At 36.7% G+C, this 19,046-nt stretch overlaps 1 protein-coding gene across 1 annotated transcript in view; it reads right to left on the bottom strand.

The window, feature by feature from the left end:
• Positions 1 to 19,046, bottom strand: part of LOC149811364 (coiled-coil domain-containing protein SCD2-like) — a 56,767-nt gene that overhangs the window by 18,923 nt on the left and 18,798 nt on the right. Inside the window, exons 8-12 of the mRNA XM_089993573.1 lie at positions 16,352 to 16,426; positions 16,104 to 16,214; positions 13,004 to 13,064; positions 11,607 to 11,723; positions 11,337 to 11,458 (exon numbers count right to left, since the gene is read on the bottom strand). Of these exons, the coding sequence (XP_089849699.1) occupies positions 11,337 to 11,458; positions 11,607 to 11,723; positions 13,004 to 13,064; positions 16,104 to 16,214; positions 16,352 to 16,426 (486 nt within the window). The remainder of the gene's footprint in view (positions 1 to 11,336; positions 11,459 to 11,606; positions 11,724 to 13,003; positions 13,065 to 16,103; positions 16,215 to 16,351; positions 16,427 to 19,046) is intronic.

Here is a 19,046-nt window from a genome sequence, read left to right on the forward strand (position 1 = left end):
TTTATTCCAGAAATTAGACATGTTCCCAAATTAAATTTAAATCTTTTATCTGTATCTCAAATTTCTGATTATGGGTGTAATATTTCTTTTTCTTCTCATGGTTGTTGGGTACAGGATCGCCAGTCAGGCAAGCTGATTGGGGAAGGCCATAGAGAAGGAGGACTCTATTACATGGATTTTTTGGAAATGCCGAAGAAAGCTTTTTGTTATAATATTCAAAAAATAGAGTTGGAACTGTGGCATAAGAGACTTGGTCACCCACATATAGCCAAAATCCAACATTTTCCAAATCTAGGAAAATTTTGTAACTCTGAATCATTTGATTGTAAAGATTGTATTCTCGGCAAAATGAAAAGATTACCATTTCAGAACAGAACCTTTTTCTCTTCAAGACCACTTGAATTAATACACTCGGATGTTTGGGGTCCTGCACCAGTAATTTCTAAAGGAGGATTTGTTTACTATGTTATTTTTGTCGATGATTTCTCCCGACATACGTGGATGTACTTTCTCAAACATAAGTCTGAAGTATTTTCATACTTTCAAACTTTTCATAATATGGTTAAAAACAAATTTCAAAATGATATTACTATTTTTCGCACAGATTCAGGGGGAGAGTTTTTATCCACAGATTTTCAAAATTATCTTAAATTGCATGGCATCACACATCAAAGATCTTGTCCTTATACACCTCAACAAAATGGACTGGCAGAACGAAAACATCGCCATATTATAGAAACCACTAGAACTTTATTAATAGCAAATCAAGTCCCTAAAGACTTTTGGGCAGAAGCTGCCTTAACTGCCACCTATCTCATTAATAGGATGCCATCTTCTTCGTTACAAAATATCACTCCCATTGAAAAACTAATGAACATTTCTCCAGACTACTCTAGATTAAGAATATTTGGGTGCAAATGTTTCATATTTACTGACAAAAATGATAAACTTTCCCCTCGTGCGATTCCCTGTGCCTTTTTAGGATATGCTGAAAACCAGAAAGGTTATAGATGTTTTGACTTCAAAAATAATAAACTATATGTGTCTAGAAATGTTTCCTTTCTTGAAAAGGAGAGCTTCTTTGATTTTAGAAAATTAAAAGACGTCACTGAGTACTCCTTTTTGCTAGATCTAACATCAACATCTGATGAATATGACCTTGATTGTAACTTTGATGATGATCAAAGAATTATTGATCTTAATGTTGAAAATGAAGAAGTTCATAGAGATACTAGTATTCAATATTTCAGGCGACAAGAGTCTAATACTCCATGTGCACTTGAGAAATATTCTAACATTCCAACTAGACAATCATCCCGAATCTCAAGGCCTCCAGAAAAGTTTGTATCATACGAGTCTTTCTCACCCACATATAGGGCAGTTATTGCATTAATTCACTCATATGAAGAACCATCCACATATTTTCAAGCAAAAAATGATATCAAATGGATAGAAGCCATGAAAGCTGAATTAGATGCACTTGAAAAGGCTTCTACATGGAATATTCAAGATCTTCCTCCAGGGAAGAAAACTATAGGATGTCGATGGGTTTATAAAATTAAAACCAAGAGTGATGGTACTCTTGAAAGATATAAAGCCCGTTTAGTAGCCAAAGGTTATGCCCAAGAATATGGGATTGATTATGAAGAAACCTTTGCTCCGGTGGCTCGTATGACTACTGTCCGAACCTTAATTGCCTTAGCTTCTATCAAAAAATGGTTTATTTTTCAAATGGATGTCAAAAATGCTTTTTTAAATGGAAAGCTAGTTGAAGAAGTATATATGGAACCCCCTCCTGGTCTAAGTATTCCTAAGGGTAAAGTCCTTCGCTTAGAAAAAGCTCTTTATGGACTTAAACAAGCACCAAAAGCTTGGTATGATAGGTTTAGTCGTGTTATGATTGATATTGGTTTTCAATTCTGTTTAACTGACACTGCTTTGTTTATTAAGAATTCTGATGCAGGGATCATTGTGCTTCTTCTCTATGTGGATGATATGATCATCACCGGAAGCGATAAACAGGGAGTTAAAACAATCAAAACACTTCTTAAATCTCATTTTGAAATGACTGATTTGGGCTTGTTGAGATATTTTTTAGGCATTGAAGTTGCTTATTCTCCTAGAGGATATTTATTATCTCAGACTAAATTTGCTTTTGATATTGTTTTCAGGTCTGGTATTACTGATGATAAGAAAGTTGACACTCCAGAAGTTGTTAATGTTAAAATGAAGATTGATGATGGAGAACTTCTTGCAGACCCTACTCCTTACAGACAGTTTGTCGGGGCACTTTCCTATCTATTCATTACCAGACCAGATATAGCACATGTTGTTCATACAGCAAGTCAATTTCAACATGCTCCTACTTCTGTTCATATGGGAGCAATCATGCGTATTATCAGATACATCAAGTCCTCTCTTTCACGAGGACTTTTCTTATCTTCCTCCTCTTCTCTTGATTTAATTGCATATACTGATGCTGATTGGGGAGGTGATCCCAATAACAGACACTCAACCACTGGCTTTTGTGTCTTTTTAGGGGAATCATTAATCTCGTGGAGGTGTAAAAAGCAGCAGAAGGTATCTCTCTCATCCACCGAAGCTGAATACAGAGCCATGGCAACCACGACCATGGAAGTAGTTTGGCTCCGACGACTGCTTGCTGACATGGGAGTTGAAGCAACAAAGGCTTCACAAATGTGTTGTGACAACAAAAGTGCGATCTACATTGCCAGTAACAGAACATTCCATGAACGCACCAAACACATCGAAATGGATTGTCACTACGTCAGAGAGGAATATCTACACGGGATAATTGATCTGCCATATGTCACTTCAGAATATCAGTTAGCAGACTTCTTTACAAAGCCTCTCGCTGCTCCCCGATTTCACTTTCTCTTAGACAAACTTTCGCTCATTGTACCGTAAGTTTGAGGGGGAGTGTTAAAATGTAAAACTGTACATATATGTATATATAATAATATTATATTATTATATATATATAAATACATTTTTAATTTCTTTCTTTTCTGTATTTTTTTTCCTTTATTTTTATTTTTTTGTCTTTATGTCATCTAGTTCAGTTTGAACTAGAATGACTGTTGCTAGTCAAGTCCTGTCCAGACTTGACTAGCAATAGAGCTGTTGGACTGACACATTCCAACAGCTCTATTGAGTCCTCTTTCAGCTGTGTATATAAAGGGGTGCAGCCCCTCTTGTATTTTACCCCAATGCTTCTTAAGCAATTGGTTTTTCATATCAATAAAGAATACATTTTTATTTTTATTTTGTTTCCAGTTATACCCTTTTTAAGGGTTGTGCTTTACTGTCATTCTTGACACTTGCTCTTGTTAATCAAAGCACGTGTTTCGAAGATCCCCATTTCATTTCACTAACCACATAAAAAAATTAATATTTCATAAAATATTTTATGGTTCACATAATAATACATCAAAGCAAAATCTCATAAAACATACTTATGAATGACACACCAAACCATTTTAAAATAAATATTTTAAAGTATTTGACAATTTTTCAAAAATAACAAATTTCAATATAACAATAAGTACAAATGTGATTTGACATTTATAACCATGAAGTGTTCGAATAAAGCATCTAAATGCCAACAACACATGTTTAAGAATACTAGATCATATACATATTTATAAAACAAGTTCAAAAATCTAAGATTCAAACTATATCTCATAAAAGCATACACATATATCATTTCACAAGATCAAACAAATTTTATAAACCTTATAAAACATTTAATAAGAATAAATCCAACAATAATTTTAAAAAACATTTAAAGATTTTAGTTTTTAACAAAAATAACAAATAACTTTTCAAAAATAAGAAAAAATGTGTTCTCATGCATAATGCATGAGATAGATAACTTAAGTAACACTAAAGATTTAAGATACATACCGGGTCAAGATTTTCCTTGAATCCAAGCCACACAACGATCATGAAGCACGAACTTGAACCAAAGAATCCCAAGACCCAAAAGGCAAAATACCAAGAAAGATTTCTTAGCTCTAATACCATGTAATGAAATACGCGAAAATACAAACAAGGGCCTCTAAGAGCTTACAATATCATAAACACAAAGTGCACATACAAAAGTCCAACTAAGGGACAATACAAGAGCACAAAGGCATTACACAAGCACTAAGTGCATTCAAGGCAACAAAAAATTTAAAAGAGGAATACAAGAACATAAAAGATATATTTTTTATTGAGCATGAGAAGCATTGAAGAGGGGTACACCCTTATTTATACACAAGAGGTAGTCTCAAATAGAGCTATTAGACTGTTTCAACAACTCTATTGACTAGTCAACTCTATGTTGACTAGTCCAAAAAGAACCCAACAACTTTATTCTATCAAAGACCAAATAATCCCTATAAAAACAAAAAAAAGACAAAAAGAACAAAATAAAAAAAAAAGTATTAATGTGCCCCTAATGGGCACAACCTATTACAAGAACTAAAATAACCAAAATACCTCTAATGGGTATTTACCTATTTAATCATTATAAATACATATATATACATATATATTAGCATATATATCTTTATGTAAACCGAAATACCCATCAGGGGTATTTTGATCATTTCCTGTAATAGGCATCAGCCCATTAGGGGCTGACTGACCTTTAGTTTTTTACTTTTTTATATTTTTCAACTGATTTTCAGCTTTTTCAGAAGCTGCCCCTTTTTGGCCCATTTGCTCTATAAAAGGCCTTGGAGGCCATTGTATTATTCACTCCTTTGCAGAGTTCCTCTACTCAATAATATATATTTTTTGACCCTTGTGAGGGTGGTTTGGATTATTCAATCAAGTATTTTACTTGATTGAAGCGTGTTCTTGTTTGTCCATAAGTGTCGTTCTTGGATTTAGTCCATTTCATTACATGGTATCAGAGCTTTGATGCTCTTGAAGCATTGTTCCAAGATGAGAATCGGGATAGCATCAAGAGGAGGAAGATTGTGAGCATGGAGAAAGCAACAAATCATTGCATCGAGAAGCGCACAATCTCAAGCAAATCTTATATTACTTTTTTTTTCTCTTTCTCATCTTCATTACCCTCTCTCTCTCTCTTCTTGTTGTAAAAGAATAGAGAATGAAAGGGAAGTAATCGTCTCCGTTCCTGTATGACTAAATGATACAAACTATGTGATATGGGCATCCATAGTAAAGCACAAAAAATGAGAAAAGGGTTAATGGGGTTTGGTGGACGGTATCGAAAAAGAACGTAAACTCATTCTCACCAAAATTGAGAATGGAAAAGAAATCGCTCTTCAAGGAGAGGAAATGTCTAAAGCCATTTTTGACTATGAGAGAAAATGAAAAGAATGGAGGATGGGTCATTCCAAGATGATTGGATGGCTCATCAATAGTGTGGATATTCATAAATGTTTTAGCTTAGCAAAATTTGATTTCACTAGTGATGCATGAAAATATCTTAAAGACATGTATAATCTTAAACATATTGCCCACATATGTAATGTTCAAAACAAGGTAAAAACTATGACTCAAGGAGAGATGAGTATTAAAGAATATTGCAATGCACTCTCTCTCCTTTAGTATGAATTGGCTCTTCTTGAGCCAAAATGGCATTGCCCTCAAGATGTTGAACTCCGTGAAAATCAAATTAAAATGGAGCATTTCTACCAATTTGTGAATGATCTTAGGCCCAAATTTGAAGGAACCAAGTTGGCTCTCCTTCATAAGGGAGGTGTACCATCCATAGTTGAAACTTGTGAGGAATTGACTATGGAAGAAAATAGATTAAAGAAGTCATCTGCATCAAAGGATGAAGAAACTGTGCTTGTTATGTCAAAGCCCGATAATCACACTAGAAGTTAAAGAATAAGAATGGGAGAAATCCCAACAACTATGAAAGAAGCGACAAAAGAGGTGATCATGAGTACAAAAAGGGTGGCAAGATCATATGCTATCATTGTTATGAATCGGGACACATCAAACCCTTTTGACCTAAAAGAAAGAAAGAAGATCACCGAGATGATAAGAGAGTTGCTTTGGTTGAAAGGAATGATGTAGACGACTCCAATTGCATTGGTTCACTATCTTTGGCTCAACTAATAGAGGCGCTACAACCAATATTCTAAACTCAAGCTTCTTCCTTCTCAGGAGTGGTCGTATCTACAAGTGGTAACCCTGGTAAGACTTTTTGGATACTAGATTTCGGTGCCTCTTTTCATATGACTCCAAATGAGTCCATATTATTAGAATGTCACTCTAACCCAGATAATTCCTTATGTTTCAACCACCGACAAAACATTCTTAAAAATCAAAAGTTTTGGGATTTTTCAAAAACAATCAAACTTTTACATACCAAATATTAGAATTATACCAAAATTAAATTTAAATCTTTTATCTGTTTCACAAATTACGGATCATAGTTGTAAAGTATTATTTTTATCTAACGATTGTTTAATACAGGATCTCCAATCTGAGAAGTAATACAGGATCTCCAGTCTGGGAAGTCGATTAGGCAAGGTCATAGAAGAGGAGATCTCTATGTAATGGACAATCTTGAGTTATCAAAACAATTTTTTTGTAATTTTGTGGAAAAGAAAGATATAAAAAATTGGCACAAAAGACTAGGATATCTTAGTGTGTCCAAATTACATTTTTTTCATTTCTTACCAATTATAAAGAATTAGATTTGGTTTGTGAAGATTGCATTCTTGGAAAAAATGAATTCTTTACCCTTTGGGCTAAGACACTTTATGTCTAAAAATTTATTTGAGTTAGTACATTCGGATGTATGGGGACCGGCTTCAGTTGTATCAAAAGGGAGTGTATCATATTATGTTGTGTTTGTTGATGACTATAGTAGACATTCTTGGATCTTTTTTCTTAAGCAAAAATTAGAAGTATTTGATTGCTTTAAAAAAAATTATTACTATATAAAGACTCAATTCAAAATCAATATTCAAATTTTTAGAACCGATTCCGGAGGAGAATTTGTGTCAAAAGAATTCAAAAAACTTCTTAGTCTAAATGAGATTATTCATTAAAAATCTTGTCCATAAACTCCTCAACAAAATGGACTAGCTGAAAGAAAGCATAGACATATTGTTGAGACCACTAGAACACTTCTTGTGTCAAAAAATGTTTCAAAAGTGCTTTGGGCCAAAATCGCTCTTACGACAGTTTATTTGATAAATAGAATGCCTTCAAAAAATATTAAAAACATATCTCCTATTGAAAAATTATTTAAGACATCTCTCGATTATAAAAGGTTAAGAGTCTTTGGATGTAAATGTTTTATGCTTACCAATAAGAATGACAAACAGTCCCCAAAAGCAATCCCTTATGTGTTTTAGGCTATGCAGAAAATAAAAAAGGATATAGATGCTATGAATTGGAAATGAATAAATTATATGTTTCACGAAATATTACTTTTCTTGAAAATGAAAATGGTTTTAGCAAAGAGAAAATCCAAGAGAATTATGACTATTCATTTCTTTTTTATCTTGTTAACGAATATGAAAGGTGTGAAAACATTCATAATGAGCATGAGAGTGAAAATGAAGGCACTCATGATGCAAATGAAAATATAAATGATGGTCTTAATAATATAAACCTATCACATAGTAACATACAAACTTATAATCGACGTACCGAAGATCACCCACCATGTGCTTTAGAAAGATCTCAAAATCAGAGTTACCAGTCGAGGAAGCGGGAGCGGGAAGCGATACGGGAAGCGGGAGCGGGAAGCGAGGCACTTTAAAAAATTTAGGAAGCGGGGAAGCGTGGGACCACTTAGAAGAAAATTCCGAACCGTCTCGGAAACGACCTAGGAAGCGAACCGGAAGCGACCTAGGAAGCGAACCGAAAGCGAGGGGAAGCGAAAAAAAATGAAAAAAATGGGGAAGCGAGGGGGAAGCGTGGGGGAAGCGTGGGGGAAACGTGGGGGAAGCGTGGGGGAAGCGCGCTTCCCATTTATGGGAAGCGCGTTTCCCATAAAAGGGGGATGCGCTTCCCATAAAAGGGAAGCGCGCTTCCCAAAAAAGGGGGGACGCTTCCCCTCACGCTTCGGAAGCGCGACGTTTCGCGCTTCGGAAGCGCGCTTCCCCTTTTGCCTAGGCGCTTCCAGTAACTCTGCTCAAAATCAAGATGTAGACTCTAATAGTATTAGAAAATCGGTAAGAATTTTAAAAACTCCTAGTAGATTTGTATCTTATGATTCATTTGAACCAAGGTATAGATCATGTCTAATGACTATACACTCATATACAGAATCGTCATCCTACCTTGAAGCTAAAAAACATCAAGAATGGATTAAAGCGATGATGATGAATTAGAAGCTTTGAAAAAGTTCAAGACATAAACCTAAAAAATCCACACATTACCTAAAGGAAGGAAAATTCTAGGATGTAGAAGGGTCTACAAAATAAAAACTAAATGGGATGGGACATTAGAGAGATATACAGCTAGATTGGTAGCTAAAGGATATAGTCAAGAATATGAAATTGACTACGATGAGGCATTTGCTCCAGCTGCTTGAATGATGATTGTTAGAACTCTTATCTTTATAGCATCAATTAAAAAATAGACTATTTTTCAATTGGACGTAAAAAATGCGCTTTTGAATGGTAATCTGGACGAGAAGATCTATATGGATCTTCCACCAAGTTTGAATTTATCATATGGGAAAACTCTTAGGCTACGACAAGCCCTGTATGGTTTAAAACAAGCTCTCAAAGCTTGGTATGATAGATTTAGTAATGTGAAGACAGCTTCATTTTAGATTTTGTTTTACTGACAGTGCATTGTTTGTTAAGTCCTCCAATGCAGGAATGGTTATACTAGTACTTTTCGTTGATGATATGATAATCATAGGAGGCGACAAGCAGAGGGTTAATCATATCAAAGATGTGCTTAAAGACAATTTTGATATGACAGATCTTGGGTTTTTACGATATTTTTTTGGAATTGAAGTAGCTTACTCACCCCGTGATTATTTTTTGTCACAGACTAAGTATGCAACAGAAATCATTGAGTGGTCAGAACTCGTAGATGAAAAACGGGTTGACACTCCAGAGGTCATAAATGAAAAAATGAAGAAAGATGATGAAGAACCTCTGCAAGATTCAACTCCATACAGACAAATGATTAGAGCATTGTCTTACTTTTCTATTACTCATCCTGATATTTCTCATGTTATTCACCCTGATAGTCAATTTCAGCATGCTCCCACTATAGTACATATAAGTGTTGTAATGAGAATTCTATAATCATAGATCATTTTTGTTATCCTCTTCCTCGTTAGAAGTCATTGCATATTCTGATTCTGACTGGAGAGGGGATGTGAATGATAGACGCTCAACTACTGGTTTATGTGTTTATGTGTCTTTATAGGTGATTCTTTAATCACATGGTGATGCAAAAAGTAACAGAAGGTGTCTCTTTCTTCCACTGAAGTTGAGTATCATGCCATGGCAACGACTACATCTGAGTTAGTATGGTTGCGACAACTGTAGGAGGATTTGGGGATTCACATCACAGAACCCTCCAGACTATGTTGTGACAACAAGAGTACTATATACATTGCAAGCAATCATACGTTCCATGAGAGGACAAAACACATTAAAATGGATTGTCACTATGTTCGTGAAGAATTCCTGAGGAAGAGCATCACATTACCTTATGTTTCATCAGAGTATCAATTTGCAGACTTTTTCACCAATGTGCTTCCGTCACCTAGATTTCACTTCCTACTTGACAAACTCTCAATTGTTCCACCATGAGTTTGAGGGGCGGTGTTAAGATATATATATATATATATATATATATATATATATATATATATATATATATATATATATTTATATATATATATAACCGAAATTCCCATCAGGGGTATTTCGATCATTTTCTGTAACAGGCGTCAGCCCATTAGGGGCTGACTAACCTTTAATTTTTTACCTTTTTATTTTTTATATGTTTCAGCTGACAGCTCCAACTGCCCCCAGCAGTCACATATGTGACCGTTGGGGGCAGCCCAACAGCCACTTGGAGCTGCCCCCTTTGCTCTATAAAAGACCTTGAAGGCCATTGTATTATTCACTCCTTTGGAGAGTTCCTCAACTCAATAATATATATTTTTGACCCTTGTGATGGTGGTTTGGATTATCCAATCAAGTACTTTACTTGATTGAAGCGTGTTCTTGTTTGTCCATAAGTGATGTTCTTGGATTTAGTCCATTTCATTACAACCCTCACTTTCACAACCAAACAAGTAACAACAACTCAACCAGACAACTACTAAATAATATTATCAGAAAGGGGACTAGGTACGATAGAGAGATGAATCTGATGAAAGAATCAACAGCTCTATGATTAAAAGAGGCTGCCAATTATTCCTGCTCTAACCCCAGGATACTGCATCATCAAGCAATCATAAGACTGAAAATATCAATGTCCTACAGAAACCAGGTTTTGGAATTAGATCCGGTTCACTCTGGGTCCACAACCCATTGACATTGTTTGCATGCCCCCTCTTTAAGCTTTCCTGAAACACAAAGTCAAATGGCTTTCATAGAAAAACTAAATGTGTTACATAAGGTCATCAAAGATCACTGACAAATCAATAAGCCACTGGAGTTATCTTGACACAACCAAGTCAGCACAGTTCCTCATATATGCTCTTCCAAAATGCCATTTTATATCACAAATACAAATTGGGGGTCTTGAACTAGAACAACACAAAGAATGAGTTCCAGCAGTAAGGAAGGATAGATGTCAATAAGTCAGCTTCCAAGGAAAGGAATATGAATAGTTAGCAATTGATCTAGCTATGGAGAAGAACCCAAGATTTATTCATGCCAACAGTTGGTCCACCCCTGGGAATTATGGCTATGGAATTTAGAAGACCGCATCCCTTCTATCGTAGTGCTGATCTACCATATCAAATGTTCTATCTAGGTCTAGCACAAGAATTAAAGACAGAATGGGCAGATCCTCCTTTTCTTGATTGCTGCATGGAAATCAGCAACACTAACAAAATTAGGGAAATAATATGTAGAAACCTCAATATCACTATGCTATGCAAACAAACTATGAAATTAGCCAGTACAAAGTGTTAGGTAATCCATGTGAAGCCCATTTATAGACTCCTATGTGGAAACAGTAGCTTGTGCACGCATCTTGCTTCTAACTCTTAAGAAAATCTGTTTGCAACGAAGATTGCAAAACAAAGGAAAGTAAAACACACACACTAAACAAGAAATAGCATCAACATGCAGCTCAAAGAAAACCAACTTGTGAATAGAAAGTCCAATCTAAAAGTTAAGTACCTTTAAACCAGCTAGTTCCTGCAAGGCCTTTTCAACTAAAAGCATGCTCTCTATGTTGCCTTCTCCAGTTAGATCACTCAAATCTCGTGCGAGCTTCGCTCTTTTCTCTGGATCATCTTCTCCTGCCCAGCATAACAAGCTTTTCAAGGAGTTGCTTTTTCCAATAAAACCATTATGTTTGCATCAGGAAAAAAAAAAGCAGGATAAATTTAAGTTATATTATTTGATTAATAGTTGTAAACGCATGCCAAGTTATTAATTATTACTAGCCTCGATTCCAAGGTTCCTCTTTGGCTTTTTGTCCAGCAGAAAGGACAACCTCAAGAGGAAGAGGGGCTAGAGAGGACCAATGCTCATGCTTTGGGCCTGCTATCTCTGCATGGATACCTGCAGGGAGAGGTTGAAGTCAATGAGGTTAGAAAAACTTATAGAAAAAGGATAGCTATCAAAATGTTTAGTATGTGATAATTTTCCTATTGACCCATTTTGATGAACTAAAATTCGATAAAGTAAAGGAACAGTAGCATGTCAAAAAGAGAGATGCACACACCTAGAGTTTGGTAATTTGGTTTAGTCTGGCACAAAGTTTTAGACCCAAACCTGAATAAATTTGTGTCGGGACATGGCCTAAGTTTTATAGCACACCTCCATGAGTGATGAGTCATTGGGTCCAGATCTATGAAGGATTGGGAAGACATTGCGCTGGGCTTAGAACAAGTGGTGATCCAATGGATCAGGTCAAAATCCAGCAGGTTCAGAATGCCAAGGGCTTTCACCTACTTACAGACACACACATCCTTGCATGTGTGTGATTGGGTCCAATTTTGCTTGCATAAGACTCAGGTTTGATCATCACCTGTTCAGGTATATATTGGTTAAGTCCCAATGTGGCTTGGTTCTAAAAATGGTATGTTTGTAACCCAAGAAGCAACCCATTTTACATCCATGCATAGTTGGAAAACTCGTGACTCGGGCTCGGATCACCCAGTCCTTCCTTGACTCGAGAGTCAGCGGGTTGACTCGGTGACTCGGACGAGTCAGGACTCTATATTTTATAGTGTAAGCACATGAATAAGACATGGAAATAACTAAACTTCAAGCTAATATGTCAACAGTTAAGTTACAAAAACATATAATTATACATGATTATTAACTTTTTTCATTGAACAATATTAGATTCTTCATAACAAGTGACTTTATATAAGAATTGTGCATTAAAATCATAAAATACATGATAAAAAAATTATAATCGGCATTAGGATCGGTAACCTGAATCGGTGACCCATTAGGGGTCCGATCCAAGTCAACTCAGGTGATTCCTGAGTCAACTCGCCAAATTTGCCAACTATGCATCCAGGTCCAAATCTCAAACCTCACCCATGGTCCATCCAAACTGGGTGTCAAAACAGGTGGCTTTCTCAGATCATCTTGGTGCTACCTGATCTTGACAAAGCCCAAGTAAAAAATGAAAGCTTGTGCCATTAGCCATAAAATGCATATTCCTTCTTATTTCAATATTTTGATGTTATAATACTTATTCAGTTACTTCACAATGTTCAGAAAAGATAAAAAACACACCAGTTAATGTTTTCACGTCTAAATAAGATACTTGTCAAACACTGAATTGACAAAGCAAACAAATTTTGCCATCATAAGCAACAAATTACCATGTTTAACAGCTAGACTCCAATAGCGAGCAAGCCAGCATCTTTTAAGAACAACCTCTTCCTGCAATCAGATCCAACAAAACCCAATCAGATAATGAACACCATGTGAAAATTGATCATGCATATTTACTCATATTTTTATATACTTTTATGCATGATCTTGTGCATACTCAATGTTTAAATGCCCATGTTTAGTTGATTTTGATGTGTTTTCATGCAGGAAAGCTTTGCTTCAAATTTCATCGAAATTGGAGTTAAAATGAGCAATTTGGAGCAATTTGATGGTCTTGGATCGATCCTCGAAAAACGGATCGGGTAAAATTTTAAACTCCATATTTGACCCACCTATGTTTTATAAATAGTTTAGTTTCTAACATAGTTTTTAGAAATAATGTTTTAGTTGAAGCATTTTGAAAATTATTGAAATTAAAAGTTTTTTTAGAAAATTTCTAAAAGCTCTCTTCTAAGCCTAAGCTCTTATTATAAAAGGAGTTTAAGAGGAGAGAGGAATGTTTTTTCCTCCTTGGGATTCATGCCTTCCTCTCTTGTTACCTCTTCTCTTTCTCCCCTCCCCCCTCTTCTCCTGTTTCTTCTTCCATCTCTTCCCTTCTCCCTCCACCGGCCAATTGGTTTGGGTTCTTCTCATGGTTGAAGATCAACTCCAGAGGTGCGTGACAAGCCACAACGTAGAGGAAAGGCCGCTATTCTTCTCCCCAATCCGTCGGAGGCGAACCACACAGTGAGTCTCTTATCCCTTCTTTCTCTAGTTTAGGTTTGCATGCATATAGATTAGTTTTTTTTTATTTATTTCAGCATTAAAGTTCGATTTTTAATTGTGTAAAAATCTGATTTTTAAAACCAGCAGCTAGGGCAGCCGGCCGGCCCAACCCAAGCTGCCGGCCATACCCGTACAGTCACAAACAGTCGGCCAGACCTGTTTGTGTGATTTTTTTTTAGTTAGTTGTAGAGATCGATTGTTAGTTTTGTTATTTTTTTTATATATTAGGTTAGCATTTTAATTAGCGATACGCATGTTAGGATAACGTTTTTGCAAAAAACTTCATGTGATTTGATATTAAAAATATGGTTGGTGCATATTTCATAACACCGAAACCGAGTTTCATGTGTTCTATAAAATCCGTTTTTTTTTTTTTTTGCAAAATTGTGACCTATTCTTTTCCCAATTAAAGTTGATTTATTTCTTAAATTTAGTCGTAGCAATCTGTTATATTTAGATTCATTTCAATTATTGTTTTAGTGGGACTAATCGTAACTAGAAAAGATAGTCTAGTTTTCCTTTGTTTTTTTGTTGGTTTTGAGTTCTACAAGTGGGTCGTGAGCTTATTGATTTTAGGTGGAATGCGGCAGCGGTAGACATATCAAGGCCGTACATATGAGGACAACAGGAGCTAGTTCACGAGCAGACGAAGACCTGCTATTTTTATTTTTTTTAGGGCATTATGCCACAATTATTTATTTTGCGTTGTATTAATTTTTATTTTTGCTTGAACATTTGTACAACAACAACAACAACAACAACAACTACGCCTTCATCCCAAAACAATTGGGGTCAGCGATATGAACCAAAAAAGAAATTCATTTTGGGTCTTCCACATGAATCCTTTTCCTCCAATCATTTCTATCCAACGCCATGTCCTCGGTGAGGTTCAAAGCATTCATATCCTTTCCTATCATCTCCATCCAAGTCTTCCTAGGCCTACCCCGACCTCTTTTAACTAATATATTTTCCCATTTCTCCAACCTTCTAACTGGAGCATCATTAGGCCTTCGCCGAATATGTCCAAACCACCGTAAACGATTCTCTCACATCTTATTTTCAATGGGTGCAACACCTACCTTCTTACGTATCTCTTCGTTCCGAATCTTATCTTTTATTGTATTTCCACACATCCATCTAAGCATCCGCATCTCAGCTACACTCATTTTTTGAATATGATGTCTCTTGGCAGCCCAACATTCCGTACCATATAGTAAAGCGGGTCTAATAGTCGTCCTATAAAACTTTCCCTTCAACCGCAATGGCATTCTACGATCGCACAGCACTCCAGTAGCACTTTTCCATTTCATTCACCCAACCTTTATCCTATGATTTACATTTCCATCAATTTCTCCATACTTTTGAATGATGGATCCCAAATATTTGAAATAATCATTCACCGGTATATCTTGCTCACCAAGCTTCACTACACTCCCATCACTACTTCGTTGCTTACTAAACCGACATTCCATATATTCAGTCTTACTCTTACTCAACTTAAAACCTCTAGCTTCCAATGTCTGTCTCCATAATTCTAACTTAGCATTAACCCCAGCTCTAGACTCATCAATCAAAACAATATCATCAGCAAACAACATACACCACGGTACATTTTCTTGAATTGATCTCGTAAGCTCATCCATCACTATCGCAAATAGGAAAGGGCTTAAAGCAGATCCTTGATGTAACCCAACCGTTATCGGAAAATTGGTTGTCACCCCTCCACAAGTGCGGACATTGGTTACTACTCCTTCATACATATCTTTAATTATACTAATGTACTTGAGAGAAACACCTTTCTTCATCATTGTCCACCAGAGAACGTCCCTAGGTACTCTATCGTATGCCTTCTCTAAATCAATAAAAACCATATGCAAATCTTTGTTCCTCTCTCTATATCTTTCAATAAGTTGTCTAAGAAGATGTATAGCTTCCATAGTTGATCTTCCAGGCATAAAACCAAATTGATTCTCCGATATCATGACAACCTTCCTCAACCTAGACTCAATCACCCTCTCCCAAAGTTTCATAGTATGACTCATGAGTTTTATACCACGATAGTAATAGGATTAATTGTGCATTGGTTTATTTTCGAGGCAATAAGGAGTGTGTTTTATTTGGAGTACAAAGTTTTAACCCGTTCCTTAAGTTCGACTCGGACTTCACCACTAGTGTGAGCCGGTTATTATAATTTGGTGCACGGTTTAAACGCGAGATTTTTATTGAAAATATTTTTAAAAATACTTTAAAGAAAAGTTGCATAAAAAATCACAGGCTAAGATTACATAATCTCTCAAAAAATAGCTTTTAAAGTAGTCATACCATCTCTTCCTGAGTCAAAACCATCCTCTGGGTCATGATTCGTAGAGACTTTGCCTCCGATTCTGCTTCCTGAAGCTTTGCTGCAGCTGTTGCTGCCTCTTCTCTTGCACTCTGATTCAAATGACAAAATCATTAAAATCCACATTGCAGCATCAAAATTCAATGGTCACAGCAGAAGACAGTGATCTAAAAAGTAACAATCTGAAACATATCAATACCAAAATGAATAAAGGAATAGCGCAATTCACCTCAATATCCGATCGAAGGGTCATGATTTCTTCATCTCTTACATCCTTAGTTGGCTTCATAGCTTTAAGAGCAACCTGTAAAAGATAAATATCAACTCTGTAAATTCATTAGCACCACTCGTCCAACCAAAAAAGATGCATGAATAATCATCAAAACAATAGAACCTTCTAACCTCCACCAGTATGAATGAACAACAATCTTAAAGTTTATTCAAAAAAAAAAGTGTCGATGTTGACTTCTTTCCACATTCAACCAAAGAAAGATGGATTGCTAAGAACATAAACAAAGCAGCACTACCATGTAATATTGGTCAATACAAAAGAGCAATTTTCTTAAGCTTTGCTTTTCCAATGTTGGAAAACTATGTTGTAGTATTGTTGCTGCTGTAGCCATTGTTTTTGTTGCATTTATTGTTGGCATTTTCCTAGTTAAAAAAGAAAAATCTAGTATCATAGAACCAGAGTTACCGGAAACGCCTATAGAATAGGGGAAGCACGCTTCCCCGGGACGCGCTTCAAAAGCGCAAAATGCGGTGCTTCCGAAATGCGAGGGGAAGCGCAGGTTCAATTGAGGAAGCGTGTCCCCCTTTAAAGGGAAGCGCGTACCCATTTAAAGGGGAACGTGATTCCCTTTAAAGAGGGATGTGCTTCCTATTAAAGAGGTATGCGTCCCCCTTTAAAGGGGGACGCGTACCCCGATAAAGGGAGACGCGTACCTCTTTAATGGGAGACGCGTACCTCTTTAAAGGGGTATGTGTACCCCTTTAAAGGGGGACGCTATTGTGGAAAGGACGAATTTGCCCTTAAAAAAAATTTACACATGAATATGTTTTTTTACTGAGGATAAAATGGGTATTTTATAAAACCCGTGAAAAAATAAAATCGAAAGGGGCTTAGGGTTTTGTTTTCTCTCTCTCTCTCTCTCTCTCTCTCTCTCTCTCTCTCTCTCTCTCTCTCTCTCTCTCGAGTTTTCGGCGACCTCCGAGTTCCGGTGACCTCAAAAAATTCCAGTGGCCTCCACCGACTTCCAACGATGAAGATGTTCAGGACCTTCAGGTACGCTATCTTCTCTTAACCCCTCTCTCTCACGTTCTCTCACTCTCTCTATCTCGAATCTGGTTCTGTTGGGTCCTTAGTGAAAAGGGGATGGCAAGAAGCAAGGGCTGGGTTGGAGGGCACGACCAGTCCCAACACGAAGCAAGGGCACACTGGGCGTAGGGTGACCTCCGGCCACAAAGATGCAAAGGGCTCGTGAGGAGTTGATGGCGGTTGGGTTATGCCAGCTGCGAGCTAGAGAGAGGAGGACCTCTGACCACCTGTGCATGGCAAGTGGCTTGGGCATGGGGGGGGGGGGGGGGCTCGACAAACACACAAAGAGGGAGAAGGTTGGGGGAGGAGGCTCCAACAGGGAGCACCTGTTAAAAATAAATATATATATATATATATATACATATACTTATATATATATACATTCGTATATATATAAGTATATATATACATATATGTATATATATACATATTCTTTTTAGTAAAATACCTGATAGGGGTATTCTTGTAAAACTGCAAATGTACTTTTTATTTTTTTACTTTTTCTTTTTTCCTTTTCCTTTTTTATTTTTCCTTTTGTTTGAACCACAAGGGGCCCCACTCTTGTAGTCGTTGGGGGCTCCCAACGACTACAAGGGAGCCCCCTTGTGGTCCCTTCTTGTGCCCTCCTCCTCTATAAATAGAGGAGGTGTTCCCCTCTTGTAAGCATGGGTTTTTACACCCTTCTCTTCCTTTCTTCAATAAATCCAACTTATGACTTTAAGTCATTTTCTATATTTGTGAGTTTTTGTGTGTGCACATTTGGTGTTTGTGTTCTTGGCTCTAGTAGTCACTCTTAAAGAGTGACTTTTTGCTCTATTGGTGCTTCCGCCTCTTTTCATTACATGGTATCAAAGCTCGGTTGGTAATTGGGCTTTTCTTTTGTCACCTTGGAACGCGTGCCTCTCAAAGTTTTGAAGAAAGGAAGCATATTTGGTACCGATGGAACGTGACTCTAAAGTGGAGCTTTCTTTTAAGCTAAATGGGTCCAACTATCTCATATGGGCCTCCGCTAAAGAAAATCATCTAAGAGGTAAGAAACTTTGAGGCTTTGTTATGGGAACTACTCCCGAACCCTCTCTTGTTCTTACAAAAATTGAAAATGAAGTTAAAAAAGCTTTAGATGGCGATGAGCGCATCAAAGCCATTAATGAACATCAATCCAAAATTGAGGATTGGGAAAGTAACCATGCCAAAATTTTGGCATGGTTTATGAACAATGTAGACCTTAAAAATTGTGCTAATATTGCCAAATTTAGAAGGGCCAATGAGGCTTGGTTTTTCCTTAAGGGTATGTATACCCAAAAGGATCTTGCTCGGCAATTTTTTTGTCAAGAAAAATCCGTTCCACCAAACAAATGGATATGAGTGTCCGGGACTATTTTAGCTCTCTAACCCCTCTTTGGGATGAGCTTGCCCTTCTTGAGCCTAAATGGGTTGCTCCACAAGATATTGAGCTAAGAAGGGAACAAATTGAAAAGGAGCACTTTTTTCAATTCCTCCATGGTCTTCGCCCGAAATTTGAACAAGTGAGGGCATCTCTTCTCCATAGAAGCAAAGCCCTACCTATTAAAGATGCCCTTGCCGAGATATGTCAAGAAGAAACTCG

Source organism: Nuphar pumila, chromosome 17 (genome assembly GCF_984573655.1).
Source record: "Nuphar pumila chromosome 17, dmNupPumi1.hap1.1, whole genome shotgun sequence".
Lineage (NCBI taxonomy): Eukaryota > Viridiplantae > Streptophyta > Magnoliopsida > Nymphaeales > Nymphaeaceae > Nuphar > Nuphar pumila.